Source organism: Lipotes vexillifer, unplaced genomic scaffold (assembly GCF_000442215.2).
Source record: "Lipotes vexillifer unplaced genomic scaffold, Lipotes_vexillifer_v1.1 scaffold517, whole genome shotgun sequence".
NCBI classification, from domain to species: domain Eukaryota; kingdom Metazoa; phylum Chordata; class Mammalia; order Artiodactyla; family Lipotidae; genus Lipotes; species Lipotes vexillifer.
This window is the reverse complement of record NW_006786711.1, coordinates 572,759-590,565: the sequence shown is the minus strand read 5'-3', so window position 1 is coordinate 590,565 and position 17,807 is coordinate 572,759. Positions and strand designations below refer to the sequence as shown.

Genomic DNA, 17,807 nt, shown 5'->3' with positions numbered 1-17,807 from the left:
CCGCAAAACAAAAAAAAAAAAAAAAAAAAAAAAAAAAAAAAAAATGGCAATACCATATGATAGTATTTTGGGTATATTTCCAAGGGAAATCTTACTTCTGGGTATATTTCCAAAGGAAATGAAATCAGTTTCTCAAAGAGATATCTGCACTCCCATGTTCATTGCAGTGTTATTCACAATAGCTAACACATGTAATCAACCTAATTGTCCATTGACAGACGAATGGATAAAGTATGCTGTGTGTATGTATATACATATGTACATACACATACAATGGAATATTATTCAGCCTTAGAAAGAAGGAAATCCTATAATTTGTAACAAAGTGGATGAACCTAGAAGACATCATGCTAAATGAAATAAGACAGGCACAGAAACACAGATACTACATGATCTTACTTATATGTGGAATCTAAAAACATCAAACTCACAGAAGCAGAGAGTAGAACAGTGGTTACAAGGGATGGGGAGGTGGGAGAAATGGGGAGATGTTGGTCAATGGGAACAAAGTTGCAGTTATGTAAGATGAATAAATCTAGAGATCTGGTGTACAGCATGCTGACTATAGTTTGATACTGTATTGAATGCAGGAAATTTGCTAAGAGAGTATATTTCAGGTGCTGTCATCATACACAAAAACAGAACTGTGTGAGCTGATAATATGTTAATTAGCTTGACTATAGTAATCACTTCACCAAGTATATGTATACCAAATCATCATGCTGTATACCTTAAGTATATATATAATTTTTAAAAAAAAATTAGAATATGGTCCCCTTCTAGTTTTCTCACTTTTCCCCCTTGCTTTATCCTTATTTCCTTCCCTTACTTCTCTTCTTTATGTCTGTATTATCATTTGGTTTCTATACTTGTGATATGAAGCAAGAGTTTAATTTTTAAAGTAAACCCTTCTAGTGTTTTTAACTTTTTTTTGGCTTGTGAAGGAAGAATTTAATATTTTCTCAAAAGAGTTCTATTCTGTCTTGATATATTTTTTCTCACTATGAGTTTGTGACTCGTAAAAGAAAACTTACCTCTCTCCTATAGTATAAATAAGCTATGTTTGTGGTGTGTACATTTCTTTGTTCTTTTGGGGTTAAATGTAATTGTCAGAGGGGATAGTTTTCATGCTGGTAATTATTTTTTTCCTCGGTTCAGAATAATCCTTTGTAAACCCTGCTGCTGTATTTTAATATCTATGGTAGAATGATTTGACTCACTAAATTCTGTTTTTTTTTTTTCTCTCCTTAATTTTTTCTAGATTCATTTCATATTGCTGTTCAGTCGACAAGGGAAATTACGGCTGCAGAAATGGTACACGACTCTCCCTGACAAGGAAAGGAAAAAGATTACCCGGGAAGTTGTGCAGATTATTCTGTCTCGTGGTCAGAGGACAAGCAGTTTTGTTGACTGGAAGGAGCTAAAACTTGTTTATAAAAGGTGTGAGTAACTTCATGAGAACTGAATCTCTTATTACTATTTGGTTTGTTTAGTCCTGAGCATTTTAGATTGCAACACCAATTCTATCATTTACTGAAATCTTTGAAGGCTGGAGGCCAAATGTTTGCACGAGTAGACTAAAGAGAAGAGAACTCTCATTTATTGAAAGGCTTTCCATATGCCAGGACGGGTTCTAGATACTTATTCTAGATACTTAATTTATGTGTTGATAATGCACACATGCATTCAAGAAATTATGAGCATCTATTATATTTCTAGCACTGTTCTAATGACTGTGCATATACAGTAGCAAACAAGACACAGAAAATTCCTGCTCTCTTGGAACTTATTCGTCTGTTAAGCAAACAAAACAGTAACAAATGCTATGGAAAAAAGGTTAACATGATAGAGAGATGGGCAGCTCTTTATTATTCACGTTTGCAGATGAGGAAACTGAAGCCACAGAGAGTTTAAGTAATCAGTCCCCAGTCACAGTAATTGAGTGGTAATCAGCAGAGCCAGGATTCAAATCCAGATTTTTCTGACTTTAAAGACTGTATATCCTCTCTTTACTGACCTACTTGCCATGGCAAGACCATACTAGAAAGGGACCTCAATTTCTAGGTGAGGAAACAGGCCCTGAGAGGTAAAGTCATTTTGCTCATAAAGACCCAGATAACTGATGCCTAAACCAGGACCAGAACACAGCCGATCTGACCCTGCATCCAACATCATACTGCAACTTTCAGAGGGAAAACACACATTACAAAGGCTCTCACAAGGTGTGTTTATAAAACTGGAAGGGGAAAGAGGTAACATCAAAGGCTGTATTCAATGGAGTAAATTACCAGGAAGTGCCTGGACCAAGCTTCTCTTGCTGGGCCCAAGGTCAAAACTTTTTGTACTAGCATCGTGGGAGACGTCAGCAAAGGCCCTTATAGTAATAAGCACCCCAGGGATAAAAAGACAGAGTCCCAGGAAATCCTTGCCGACAAAAGGCTTGTCCCTACTCTCTGCCTGGTTTCTACAACTTGGGGTTCAACTGTGATTTAAACCATTACCTGAAGAATAGGCTTCAGCAGTTCTCTCAGCAGCTATCTATAACTACTGGGTAAACGACGGTGAACAACGCAGACTCAGTACCTGCCTTTGGGAAGCCATTGATTTAGTGGGGGAGAGACAAGCCATGAAATACGGAATGAAGAGCTCTGGATGCTCTGTGAGGGAGGCACAGGAATGCATAGCAGGGGCATCCAGTGCAGTCAGAGAGGACAGAGATTTCCTGGAGGAAAGGACATCCAAGCTCAGAGCTACAGAAGAAGTAGGAGTGAGCCACATGTATGGGGTGAGGAGGGTATTTGAGGCAGAAGAAACACATGGTGGGGAGGACATGATAAGCTGAGGATGGGAGACACACTACAGTACAGTATGAAGTAAGAGACAGACACACTACAGTATGAAGTATGAAGTAAGAGGGTGGGCACATGGGCCCCTGGGCCCCTTGGTCAGGGCTCTGGAGTTTAGAAAGGACAATTCACAATCCAGGGAGGGGCATGAACAGGCACCCTGATTACCATGGGCCAAAGGACTCTGTGTCCCCTGATCACAGCTCCTCAAGGTAAAGTTTTGAGGACCTTTCACATAATTAACAGAAGTAACCCAATCCCCACCATATTTTTTATATATTCTATTTTACATTTTGGGAGGCTATTGGATATGATGAATAATGATTTCCCTCTTGAATGTGGGCAGGAATAATCCCTGGAGAGGAAGCGGTAACTGCATATTCATGGAAAAAACCATCTTTAGGTTGTGTAATGTGTCATTATATTTTATGTTATCTTCTTTTCTTTTCAAGGTATGCTAGTTTATATTTTTGCTGTGCAGTAGAAAATCAGGACAATGAGCTCTTGACACTAGAGATTGTGCATCGTTATGTGGAGTTGCTGGACAAATACTTTGGAAATGTAAGTGGTGTCCTGGTCTCTAGAACGAGTCAGTCTCCACCCCAGCTTTGACTTCAGTTCTGTCTGGTTTCACATTCCTTCTCTCTCTCAAGTCTAAAATATGAACTGCATTTGCGCTGAGGATCAGAATGCAACGCTTTCCCCCTTTCCTGTAATTCTTAGTAAATGGAAGATCCAGAGCTTTCCAGAGGCAGGTGGTGTGTGTGTGTCCAGACCACAGCCACACTAGACACCTTGTTTCAATAAACTAGAATTTAATTGTGAAGGATTCCTTGATATTTTGTCCTTTACTCCCCACTGACTGTCTTCTCTTTTCTATTGTGCCTTTTTATCCTCTCTCTGGTTTCTTTTACTAAGCTTCAAGTGTTCTTTAATATTATTTATACATAAGAAAAAAACAACACCAGACAAACAAAACCTTTTCCTTCACATTGCTATTCAATCTCCATGCATTTACTGCCAAGTAATACACCCTACGAGGTGCCCTGATCCCCAGGACACAGTCACTCTGCGGCAGCTTATGGCCTGGCTTCACCTTTACTCCTCCAAGGAAATCATAATGGTCAACACCAGTGATGCTGCTTTACTCTTCACCTGCCTTAACCTCTCTGCAGCACTGGACCCTGGCTCAGTGCAATGCTTTCTTTAAATCCACTCCTCTTTATTTTGCCCTGACACTGAGTTCTGCTAATTCTCATACTGTTTTTTTGGTTTTTTTTTGCGGTACGCGGGCCTCTCACTGCTGTGACCTCTCCCGTTGCGGAGCACAGGCTCCGGACGCGCAGGCTCAGCGGCCATGGCTCACAGGCCCAGCCGCTCCGCGGCATGTGGGATCTTCCCGGACCGGGGCACGAACCCGTGTGCCCTGCATCGGCAGGCGGGCTCTCAACCACTGCGCCACCAGGGAAGCCCTCTGAAGTTTTTTATTAAATGCTGTTAAGAGAATTTGCTTTCCGAAGAGTTTTCTGTACTGTATTCTATATAGTGGAATGAACAGCAGTTGAAGTATTGACTAAGGTTTTGTCAGATTTGTTGCAACAGTTTTCACAAGGATGAGTACCTGAAAGGTTTCTGAAATAATTTTCCCTCCCTCTCGCCCTCTCTTTGATTCTTCTTTTTTTTGTCTTTGTAAGTTACATTATAAGACCTAAATATTGCTTCAGAGATTTCAGTTTGTTGGTCAGCGTATAGAAATAATAAGACAGGGCTTCCCTGGTGGCGCAGTAGTTGAGAGTCCGCCTGCCGATGCAGGGTACAAGGGTTCTGTGCCCCAGTCCGGGAAGATCCGACGTGCCGCGGAGCGGCTGGGCCCGTGAGCCGTGGCCGCTGAGCCTGCGCGTCCGGAGCCTGTGCTCCGCAACGGGAGAGGCCACAGCAGTGAGAGGCCCGCGTACCGCAAAAAAAAAAAGACCATTTTTCTTTTGCTCTCTCCTGGTTCACCAAGTTTATTTTCATTTTTGTTAAAGAGAGATTTGCAAATATATAGTGGCAAGTTTTCAAACCTGAGATTATTTAATTTTATACTTTCAATTTTTTCAGAGGAATTCTGACATTGCAGTACTTTCTTTTGTAATAAACCGCAGACTTGGCCTTTAGCAAAGCTCTGAAAGAGTTCTCCTGAGGCCCGGAGATTCCCATAGCCTGCCTTTTCCCCCTCATTTCCGTACTCTGGTTTGACCTGTTGTGTTTTCTTAGATTTATCCAACTGTGATAATGTGAATTGGGATTGAATTTTATCTCAATCTCATCTGACCAAATATCAGATATTTCAGAACACGTTGCTTTCTCAAGAGAATTTGAATCAACTTCACTAATTCTAAGCCCAGTTAAAGTGTCAGCAGAATCAGGATGCATTCCTATTTCTCTAATACTATTAATTTTTCATCCTGTTTTGGCATACCTTTAGAAGCTCTGTCTTTGTCATGGACCAAAATTTAATTCACTAAAAAAATTCAGTGAATCTTTCATTAAGCTAAGAGCAGCTAAGAGCAGTTCAAGCCTCTGTGCCCAGTACATGTTCAATTCTTATTAATTAACTGTGATGAGTAAGCCCAGCAATACTGATTCTTATGACATTGTCTCAGGAGTGATATATTTCTCTTTGGTTTTCTTTTCCTCTTGTGTTAATCCTGAAGGTTTCCTTGAATTTTGCCCTTATATTATCCCAGAAAAAAACTCTGCACTGAGTTTCTCATAAGACTAGAAAATATTACCTTCCTATGACAGATAAATCAAAATCTCTGGCTACTAATTTATTTTTATTTTTATTTTTTAGCACTTTTCAATTCCCAGGAGATTTACAAGGATTAACTAGTTAATCTTTTGGTCTTCAGTAAGTAGCATGAAGCCCAGTTTATAGAGGCTAAGAGTCAATGCCTCAGAGTCTCACAGTAGATAAGGGTCAGTTTGAGGACTTCGACACCTGCCATATTTTCCCATTACAGGCTGTTATGTGAGGTTTTACTGATGCACCCAGATGGTGCAGAGGTTGCTGTGCTGGAGAGGTTCTGTCTTTTTTTTTTTTTTTTTTTGCAGTATGCGGGCCTCTCACTGCTGTGGCCTCTCCCGTTGCGGAGCACAGGCTCCGGACGCGCAGGCTCAGTGGCCATGGCTCACAGGGCCCAGCCGCTCCGCGGCACGTGGGCTCCCGGACCGGGGCACGAACCCGTGTCCCCTGCATTGGCAGGCGGACTCTCAACCACTGCGCCACCAGGGAAGCCCGAGAGGTTCTGTCTTGATTCAGGGAGTTTTCTTGTTGTCAGGTGAGGGGTGCTCTATGTCCTGCTGGATCCTGGTGTCAGCTGGCTTTCTCACCAAACCCATGATTTGACTCATCATAGATCTCTATTTCACAGATAAGAAAAATGACATTCAAAAAGTTGAATAGAAATATTTACTCTGCTAATGTCATGGGGGCTATTATGAGGATCAAAGACATAGTGTAATTAACAATACTTATAAACTGTCAATCGCTATGTAACTGTACTTTGCATTATTATTTTATACATCTTTTTATGCATTTGCTGTACATAACTTGAACTTTTTTTACTTACTTTAGAACAGAATTCAGTAAGGGAAGTTTCTTCTTAAATTCTATCCAAAATGATTTAGTTATTTAGATGCCAGAAATAATCTCACTACATCATGTATTATGCTATAACAGAAGTCCCTCAAGCCAAATTATAGTAAAATTGTAGTAAAGCACAAGGCTAGGAGATCAAAGGTAACATTAAATTACCACTGTTTTTTCCTTTTATAAGCTTTCTTCCAGAATAGAGAGACATGAGAAAATGAGAAAAAATAAGGAAAGAGGCTGATGTGTTTATTAACACAGAAGCCATGTGCTTTTGCGTAATTAGATGGAGTGCAGTCATCTGAGCATCAAGGGTACATTTCTGATATACTGGGGCAGCGCCCTGAAGGTAAAATTAGAGGTAGTATTTGAGTAATTAGACAGTAGCTGAGGAAATCTACGTTATGTCTCAGGTTCTGAGGTGTTTTCTCTTCTTACTCTCAGGTACAATAACCCCTCGGGGTTAGGCTTAATAGCAAATAGAATAGTATTTTGAAGTTGCTGTATGTGAATGACTTGCTTGTTTGTAACATTCTCTATTCGGCCAGTAGAACGTGTGTAGCCATTTCCCTTATGATCTGGAGATAGCAACTGTATAATCAAGGTGTGTGTGTGTGTGTGTGTGTGTGTGTTAATCTGGCTTTGCATATTACCTAACCTTATCCCTACCCATTGAAACTAGGTGCAGTAAATTAATTGCCCTGTGGCCATTGGCGAGCCCTACAGCCTTGGGGATGGCTTGCTGCTAGGAGAGTGGAGAGTGGGGTATGAGAAGTTCCCAGAGAACTTGCATTAGTGTCTGTCAAGTTCACTTTGCAGGATTCTGGTTGCTCGTTTCTTCTCATGACGTTCCTGTCTGTCCCGGATTCCTGGTCTACATCTGCCTCGAACTCTGGGGTTCCCCAGCTCTTGCTACTATAAATCCTGACTTCCCACCTCTTCTGATCTCTGGTAACTGCTTAATTCTTGTACCTTCTTTAATGTGCATGAATGTCTAATCTACTGTGCTTTCTTTCTGTTTATCTATATTGTTTAAAATTGCAAAATAATACATATTTTTACATATCCTTCTAGACGTATACAGTTTTTTAAATAAAAAATGGTATTATACATATTATTCTGCAACTTTCTTTTGTTCCCCTCACCAGTCTATCTTAGAGCTATTTCCATGTCTATCCATGGAAATCCACTTAATTCTTTCCAACTTTATGCATAGAATTCCCATGGTATATAATACGATACACAAGTAGGGGTAGACCATACTTTATTTAAGCAATTCCATTACGGCTGGATTTTTGAGTTGTTTCCAATTTTTATTATAAATGATGCTGCCATCATCCTTGTTATTAATATATATTATTATGCAATGGTTTGGGTATAGCATAGGAATAAATTCCTTGCAGAATTATTGGGTCAAAGGATTTGTACATTTAAAACTGATGGACACTACAATTTGAGCCTTCAAAATGCCTATAAAATTTACAAATTCCACCAACAGTGAGTGCGAGTACCTATTTATCCATACACTTAATCAGCAGTGGATATTATCTCTTCTTAATAGTCAGATGGTCGTTAATTCAATTTGCATTTTTCTGATTACTAGTGAGCCTGTATATATTATTAGATGTGCATTGACCTTTTCCATTTCTTGCCTTGTCTATTAATTGCTTCTTGACAGCCTTTATTTGATTTTTTATGTTGTGGTGTTTATCTTAGGGATTCGTGAGAATTCTTTCTATATCATGGATACTATGCTTTCCTTTCTGTTATATATGTTGCAAATATTATTCCCAATCCATTGTTGTACTTTTAACCTGTACTCTGATCTCTACATTTTTGTCTGGGAAGCTCAATTCTAGTCTCATTCCAACTCCTGGAGTGAGTGTTCTAGAAATAAAAGGGTTTATAAGCTGAGAATATTTCCTTTTATGATGCTATCCTTTTTCTGATGGTTGTTCCCAAGAGTGAACCCTAAAGTTCTGGGGAAGTCCTGGATTATAGTATCATGTCCCAGTGAATAGACTCTTATTTTCAACTGGTTTTACACATATATGTATGTGTATGTGTGGAGAGAGAGAGAGAGAGAAAGAGACCCTGTAGGGAGGGGGAAATTAGCTGTGTGTGTGTACACACACACACACACACACACACACACACTCTTGTTGATTTGATGCTGTTTTCTAATGAATGAAGAGACCATAACCTTTGCAGATTCATTAGATTAGTTTTTCTGAGCTGGCCATTTATTATAGTGGTTTTGTACTTATTCTTATGCTTCTAGATTCAGTTGGATCTGTCAATATAAACCATTTTCCTTGGAGAATCTGCAAGTTTATTGACCTAAATCCTAAATATATGGAGCAATTTGTTAAAATATTGACATCCATTGTATGTAAAGTCATAGGATTGTCGATCTGGGAAGCCATTAGTCCCCAGCATCATAAAAATAAGGCCTGTATGGTGGCCAACTCATTCATTTATCCTGAGAACATTTATTGCATCCTACTATGTGCCAGGTTCCAGAGGTATATGGATGACTAAGACAATTTCTGTACCTGAGCTCACAATACAAGGGGAAGTGATTGATAAGTAAGCGTATACTTGGGCACACAAGATGGAAGATAACATAAAGGAAGTGATGCAGAATCTCTATGTGAGAAAAGAGGATTTGGGGGAATCATTGTGCTCATACCTTCTGAACTTGGCCTTGAAAAATGAGTTTGATTTTGCCAGCAGAATAAAGGAAAAGACATTTGGAACATTCCAGGAATTTCTGGAATGTGCAAAGGGTAAAGGCATGAAAGAACGGGGTGAGTTTGTGGAATGTGTAGCTTTAGCATGGTGTGGGTACCAGCACAGGAAGCCAGAGAGCTGGGCTGTAAAGATTCCTATATGCCATGCTGAGGAATCAAAACTGTCCTGAACAGAAGACCTCACCCAGGAAAGGACCCAGATCAGCATTTTAGCAAAGTGCTAGTGGTCATTGGCCTCACGTGGGTAGACACCACCTAGAAAGTCACTGCAGCACCCCAAGCGAGATACGTTGCAGGCCTGAGTAGTGGCGGAAATGGACAAGAGGTTAGGGGTTTATTTACAAGATGGAATCCGTACAAATTGGTGATCAACTTGAGAGGCATGAGATCAACGGGGAGAGAGGAATGAGAGGGAGGGGAACTTAAGCTGAACTGTAGAATGAATTAGATTGAGCCACGAGGTAGAGCTTGCAGCTACTAAGCAAAATAGGAACTAAAGGGAAAAGAATATGCTTGATTCAGTTTGGAATACGGGGATGTAGACTGAGGATATCCAGGCAGAAATGTCTGGTTAGTGGATGAAAACATTGGATTCGCGCTGCAGACAGAGATCAGGCCCAGATAAAGGTCTCACTTTGTTAAGCCACCTGCATGGAAGACCCAGCTTGTAGAGCGTCAATGAGATCATCTAGGAGAATGTATGTGTTGCAAACAGAAGAGGCTCTCTTGGGAAGCACCAGTCTTTAGGAAGAAGGTGGGTCCCTAGAATGTAAGCAACCTGCTGCAGAGATGTTTGTTTTGCCGATTGATGTGTCCCAAGCATTTTGTAAATACTTCTTAAATGAATGCAAGTTTCCGGGGGGAGATAGATCATCCAAAGAGCCTGAGAAGGACCATCAGAGATGGAGGAGGAAAATGGGCACTGAGTGGTATCGCCAACATCAGGGTGCAAGCAAGAACAGATTTTCAAGCAAGGGTTGGGTGAAGTGTATCAGATGCTGTTGAGCCATAAAGGTGGGAGAGGACTGAAAACTTTCAGTGAGCAGACCATCCGTAAGGTATGGAAAGCGAGAGTTGAGGAATATGTGAGAAGGGAAACAGCAGGGATGGTGCCTGAGTGGCTGTCTGGTTGAAGCATTGGAATTGAGCCTTATTTGGATTATGGGGAATGGCCTTGCTACTTGCTACATTTAACCAAATCTATCAGACTCTGCTTTGGTCTGTGACAGTGGTAGCGGTTCTTGACGTGTGGTCCCCACACCAGCATCATAAGCATCACCTGGGAACCCATGAGAAGTTCAGACTGTCGGGCTTTACCCAGACCTACTGAATCGGAAACTCCAGGGTAGGGCCCAGTAGTGTGTGTTTCAATGAGCTTTCTGGGTGATTGGGATATACTCTGTAGTTTGAGAATCACTGGCCTGGGATATAATTTTGAGAAAAATTAACACAATTGAGCTAATTTGCCTCTGAAGAATGAGCTTCTGAGATTTCTAAAGCTAGGAGCCAAATTTACAGACCAGAGGGCCGGAGCAACGAAGCACTGGCCTCGTGCCTGAAATGCAGTGGCGGCTCAGCTTTTATCTGTGCGGATGGAGAGGTGAGCTGGGCAGCTTCACTCCTGGACTGAGTCTCAAATTTCCTGTTGTGACATTAAACAATATTATCTAAGGACATGCTCTGCTTTAATAGAATGTGGTTTTACTTTTATTCAGGGCCTGGATTTCCATAGTTCTACTTTTCTGGCTTTAAAATACCATCTGATATTTTTATCTTTGGTGTGCCACATGGGTGTCACTGTTGAAAATCTTGAATCACTGGCCCATGTTTCCCCTAATACTACTGCGAGTTTATCAAAATATTAATTTTTGTCTTACCAGGTCTGCGAGCTAGATATTATCTTTAATTTTGAAAAAGCTTATTTTATCCTGGATGAGTTTATAATCGGTGGAGAAATTCAGGAAACATCCAAGAAATCTGCTGTTAAAGCCATTGAGGATTCTGATATGTTACAGGAGGTCAGTACACAGTTTCTCATGCCCTGGGAAAAGATGATGGTGGTGCTGTGATGGCGATGGTGGTAGTGGTGATAGATTGACTGACACTGGGTGTTTACTCTGTGCTGGGTACAGTTTTTATTTTTAAGGTAAATTCTTTATTTTTTAATTTTTATTTTAGTTTTAAAATTTTCGGCTGCATTGGGTCTTAGTTGCAGCATGCGGTATCTTTCGTTGTGGCACGTGCGCTCCAGAGCGCATGGGCTCTGTAGTTTGCAGCACGCAGGCTCTAGTTGAGACGCGCAGGCTCAGTAGTTGTGGTGCACAGGCTTAGTTGCCCCGTGGCATGTGGGATCTTACTTCCTCGACCAGGGGTCAAACCCGAGTCCCCTGCATTGGAAGGATTCTTTACCACTGGACCACTGGGGAAGTCCCAGGGTGCAGTTTCTAAGTAAGTTACGTGTATTAACTTATTTAGTTATCACAGCAACTCTAAGAGGTAGGTATATTGTTACCCTCATTTTAAAGATGAGTAAACTAAGACACAGAGAGGTTTAATGACTGCTCAACGTCACACAGCTAGTACGCATGGGATAGAGATTTGAACCCAGGTAATTGGGCTCCAGAGTCTTTGTTCTTCATGTCTGAGCTTTTCAGTGAGGATACCACACTATCGAAAAGGGATTACATACTTGGTGCTATTCTTTTCAAGAATAATTTTATGGGAGGTATAAAAAACCTTTCATTAAAATATCTGTGCTGACCTGGGAAAGGAGAATAGCAATACATCATTATTTTACTTGCCAGGGATACTAGAGCTTTATTATTGAAGATGGTGATCATCATATTAATTAAAATGTCCTACCTTCCTGGGAGGCTGTATGTGTGCTCCTATTTGCATAAATAAATTGGGAATTCTGTGGCTTGCTTGTCAAGGGATAAATGGGCCCTGCAGCAGCCGTTTGGTCATGTTCCTGACTCTGTGATACTTATATAAAATACACTGGGGCTTCTCTTGTAGATACAGTCCAGATTTGCATTGTCCTTAATAACGGAATGTACCTACATTAACCCCTTCAGTCCTCCCGTGGGCACTGTGAGAAAGGGCGCTTCACCCCACTGAACTTTGCCCTCCCAAATGAGATGATCTGACCAGCCCCTGCTCAAGCATGCCTTTGGGGACCTGGCTTCTACCCCAGCTCTGCCACCTCTAGGTTCTTCTCACAGTATCATTGAATCTATCTTTCTATTTTCATGATAGCTGGTCAGAAGATTCCAGAGCATTATCAAGTGTCTTTTAAAAATTGGCATTAAAGCCATTCTTGCTGCTGTTTGGAAATAAGAGCCTGCTTCAGTTACTAAAACATTAGACATGACTTCCAAGCAACAGTTTTGGCACATCTTTGAGCTGATTACTAGCTCCTGCCCATCTAGGGAACCAGTCCTCAGGTGAATGGATACCGAGAAAGATACAGGGTACCCCTGAGCCTCTGTGCTTGCCTGTTAGGAAGCTGATGCATTTATTTCTAGACACGTTATCACCTCCAAAAAATGCATTTAAACTTTCTGATGTTCACTTGGCTGTCTCCAGATGACACAGGAAGGGAATTTCACAAGGTACTTGAGAAATCAGTGGTTTGGAAATTCTACATAACCTTTCTTAAAATATGCCAGCGGGTTATTTATAATTCTATCCTCAGGGTCCTTACTGTGGAATCACGTTATAGGAGAAACAGACATTGAACAGGGTCTTGGGCACTTCAGTAATTAAAGCTCCTTGAATTAGGGCCAAGATACACCTGGGTTATTTTGAATTTCCCTTCTGTAGGAAGTAGAATTTTAAAGGGCTTGCGGGTTATCTGGTGCTTCTAGTTCCATTTAAATCTGGGAAGCAGGTATTGCCTGCTATTTCAAGAGAGAGGCCTTTCACAATTAAACATTAATTGGTCATTCCCTGGTGTCCCTGGTGATTGAGTGGAAGGTCTTGATAGGTGGGTCTAAGGGGACCCTCCATTTAGCTGCCGTGTCCCCATAGTGAGCAGGCAGTATCATGACTGCCCTCTAAATCTTTCACTGAATTCACAACACCTGCCAAATAGAAACAGTGTTAACAATGTTCTCTTGGGATCTGGTCCTTCAGCTAAGTCAATGAATGTCTGGGGAGCTGTTTGAAAAATTGACTTTGTATATATGGTTTGCTTTGTGTATCTGGTCAGAGCAGTTGAGCATATGAATAGGCACAAGTAATATAATTGCATAAAGAGAAAAAATTATTGCTTTCTTTTTTCCCTGTCCTTTGGACCTGAGCACGTATTTGTATTGAATACAAACTTAGTTGCTTAAGTTTAAGGGAGGCCTTTGTAATATTGCTTTTACTTTTAGCACAACTGAAAATCTCAGAGTAGGCCCTGAACTCTTCCCTGACCTCTACCCAATAAAAGTTTTCTAGAATAAAAAAACTGTCTCTACATTTTTAGTAAGAAGATACGTAGTCTTAAAGCCCTAAATGCTCAGAGCTTATTCTGAGTGTACCGGGGCTAGATGTTGATAATATGGAAAGAAAGGAACAGTTTAATTGGTTGGGGATGACTTTAAGAGGTACCTTATTTTGAAGGTACCTGTGGACAATGGTGCAAAAATGATTAGAAGGAAAAAGAAACGGAAAGAAGGTAGTGATCCTTAAATACAGAGGTTGCAATTCTTGGGATCACCAGTGGGGGCGACAAACAGAAGATGTTCCGACCACAGAATAAGAAAGCAAGTTAAGAAGGGAGGGTCAAATGGTACCTCATTAGGTCAAGCAATGGGATACCTCATATGTATGTGTATGTGCGGATTCATGAGAACTGGCTAGGTGCACCCCAACACTGTCACCCTTAAAAGCACAAACCATGTTAAACAGCTATTGCATTATGGTTTAACCAGGTTAAACCATAATGCAATAAAAACTCTTAGCATGCATAGTGCTGGATGCACAAGAAACACTGCTGTGCTGGATGGATACCTGGGGTCCCAAGACACCCTAGTCCTCTTGTGAAAGGCTAGGGCAGAGATCTTTAAGTTTGTGCCAGCCTTAAAAGTCTGTTCCAACCTTTAAAAGGGGCAAGCCCAAGAAAGTAGCAACCTCATATGTCATTGGCTCATGTAACTCTAAGTAACAGCACAGCTCAGCAAGGGCAGCCAGCGCAGTCTCAGGCAGATTGACTTATCCGGTGGTGTGAAGCAGTGCCAATAGCTAGAGACCAATGAACTGTGAAGCCAGTGAAGTGACAACTCCAGGACCTTTCCTGGCCCAGACCCCTTCTAAGGCTGCAGGCTGATATGGTCAAATTTGCAAAGGTAAGATAGCTCAGCTGCAAAGAATTTGTGGCCATATAATGAATATATAAGATATTATGGAAGTGTGTCAGGCACTTAGTGAATGAAACCCATTCTGCTATTGTTCTGGATTTTGTGATATTTGTAATTTTTTTTTGTGTGTGTGGTACGCGGGCCTCTCCTGTTGCGGAGCACAGGCTCCGGATGCGCAGGCTCAGCGGCCATGGATCACAGGCCCAGCCGCTCTGCGGCATGGGGGATCTTCCCGGACCGGGGCACAAACCCGTGTCCCCTGCATCGGCAGGCGGACTCTCAACCACCGCGCCACCAGGGAAGCCCCGATATTTGTAATTAAAAACAAAAATTTGTAATCTACTCTCACTTTTTTCTCATTCTAAGTAAATTTATACCAAATTTTATATTTGTAATTTTGTATACTCTTTTAAATGGGCTAAAGTCTAGGTACCAAGAAACAGTCATGGGCCCCTGGCCAATGTGATACCCCTGCCAAGTTGACAGACATGGGCAGTATCTGTAAGAGGAGAGACAGGGCAGAGGTCTTAAGGTGTGGGCTTCTCTTGGCCAGTGCTCATCCAGGAGGTGTAAGAGGTTTATAAGAAAGTGTGGATAATGGACCACAAGTATTTTCAGCAGAGGAAGACTGGAGTTCTAAGTAGAGCTGGTGAACACAGTCAGAAAACCTGATTTCTAACCCCAGTATCTTCTGAGCAGTCTTGCTTAGCCATGGTCTCGGTCTCTTTGGGCAACACTGGTCGATGTCTTCCCTGGCAGGTGCACGTGAATCACATCTCCTGGGGTTCAAGCTTAAGAACAGGTTAAGCATTGCTGGTAGCGCTGTGACTTCCATGTAAGAGGTAGGGGTGTTACCAAAGGCTGGCCCCTTGAGCTCCCTGATTGATTCAACCCAGGGGCCTTGTTACACAAACATATGTTTATAACAGGAGAGGGTGGAAGAGGAAGTCCATCCATCATGCATAATAAAGGGCTTGCAACATGACTGTAACTTTCAACTCTGCCTGTGGTTGTGAATCCATTTAAACATTTTTTTAAAGTACTGGGAAAAAATTGGGGCCTTGTGGCATGTTAGCAAACTTGGTAAGTTATGAGGAGGATGAAGAAACATAATTTAGGGCTTCCCTGGTGGCGCAGTGGTTGAGAGTCCGCCTGCGATGCAGGGGACACGGGTTCGTGCCCCGGTCTGGGAGGATCCCACATGCCGTGGAGTGGCTGGGCCTGTGAGCCATGGCCGCTGAGCCTGCGCGTCCGGAGCCTGTGCTCCGCAATGGGAGAGGCCACAACAGTGAGAGGCCCGCGTACCGCAAAAAAAAAAAAAAAAGAAACATAATTTATGTACTTTGGAGGAAAGCCTTTTCAAAATACATTAAAGAAATTCTTAAGAATTATGGTCTGTTTATCCCTTATGTCTTGGCAATAAGATGTTCTGTATCTGTAATTATACATATGTTATGTATGTATGTAACAATACATACGTTATACAAATACAATTCAAATTTCTCTAATACCTGTGTCTGGAGGTAGTCCTCATGGTTATTTTAGCAGGCACATTTTTCTGAAGTCAACAGTGATAGCTTCACAGCTGTTGCTTTAGCATTTCTCTTATCAGACATTCCTTTTATGGTCAAGTTTAGCCATTTCTCTGTTGAAAGTTATTTAATTCCAGCCATATGGATGTGTATACAAATTATACTCAAACTTTGAACCACCTTTCTTGATTAGAATGCAAAGATTTATGACCATGTACACTTCAAAAACTTCTTTTTGGGAATTCCCTGGTGGTCCAGTGGTTAGGACTCTGGACTTTTACTGCTGTGGGCCTGGGTTCAATCCCTGGTCGGAGAACTAAGATCCCACAAGCTGTGTGGTGCAGCCAAAACAAAAACAAAAACAAAAACAAAACCTTCTTTCCTCTAATGGCAAAATAAACAAGAGAATGAAGAATTTTCACAGTCTGCTAAAGGATGTGGTTTAAGGGAAAATGGCTGTAATCTGTGGTTCTCTTTCAGACAATGGAAGAATACATGAACAAGCCTACGTTTTAACCATGCATCTACTTGAAGACTCCAAGTGCTACATGTTGTGAACCTGTGCCTTGCATCCAGTTATTTGACAGAGCCTCTGGCACCATGCCAAAAATAACGTAAAAGGGATTTTTCTGTTAATTAGCAAAAATTAAAGTTGTTTAACATAATATATTTATATCATTATTCATGTCTGTATTATACTGTATATGACTACTTGGATGTTAAAACAACTGCTTCATTGCTCAATAGGCTGAATGTTTGTTTGCAGTGTTTTAACTCCATGTCATGTTTTTGAGCTAATTTAAATAAATTTATTGCAATGTGTTTTGTTGCATTTGGTCCTCTACTGACAGGGTGTAAACTATATTGTCATAATCCATGATTTTGAATGTAAAGTATATCTTATATCAATAATACTTTTTCTAAATGTTTAGCTTTTTTAATTGTATAATGATTCAAAATTATGTTAATAGTTCAGAGTTCATACATGATGTTAGACATTTTAAATACACTTAATACTGTAATTTCAGTCCAGATACAGTGTATCTGATTTTAATGTCCTGAATTCATTAATTTTTCAGGGCTGGAATTAAGGACAGCAACCAAAGATAGTATAGGCCTTAAGTGTTTTTGATGTCTTGGAAGCTGCTATCTAGGCTGAGGTTTTAATTTTACCTTTTAATTGAATATAAGGGGCATTCCAATAAGGTTGTGTTTTGTACAAACTCTATATATTTATTAACGTTTTGAGACATCTGAAAAAGTGTCTATAACTTCCCTTACTATAAAAATAGTATAATAAAGATTAATAACAGTAGCAATAATACTTATTAATACTACTATTTTAATAATCTTCTATGTTCCAAGCACCCTTAGTTGCTTGAGAGATTTTTGTTTCCAGTATGTTTTCATGTATATCTAATATATTTGAAGACATTGTTTATTAGGCTTTCTTGGAGCATTTAATATTATTGCAGCCTATATAGTTGGTGCCTTGCCTCCTTTTTCTTTCCTCATCTCCCAAAGAAAATATTTGCTGCTGACTGCTATTATTGTGACTATGTCGCATTCATGCTTCCTGGAAAGTTCTATATAACCAGGTGGTAGAAGTGATCAGACATTCTAGGGAAATAGCTTGTACTGTTCTGTCTGGTGGCCCGCTCTTGATGTCTTACCTGTGCATTTTCAATGTTAGT

The 17,807-nt window shown here is 40.7% G+C and overlaps 1 protein-coding gene across 1 annotated transcript in view; it reads left to right on the top strand.

Annotated features, from left to right (window-relative positions):
* Positions 1 to 16,810, top strand: part of AP1S3 (adaptor related protein complex 1 subunit sigma 3) — a 53,634-nt gene extending 36,824 nt beyond the window's left edge. The window contains exons 2-5 of the mRNA XM_007459338.1: positions 1,262 to 1,440; positions 3,299 to 3,407; positions 11,114 to 11,251; positions 16,594 to 16,810. Of these exons, the coding sequence (XP_007459400.1) occupies positions 1,262 to 1,440; positions 3,299 to 3,407; positions 11,114 to 11,251; positions 16,594 to 16,629 (462 nt within the window). The 3' untranslated portion in view covers positions 16,630 to 16,810. The remainder of the gene's footprint in view (positions 1 to 1,261; positions 1,441 to 3,298; positions 3,408 to 11,113; positions 11,252 to 16,593) is intronic.
* Positions 16,811 to 17,807: the final 997 nt, after the last annotated feature.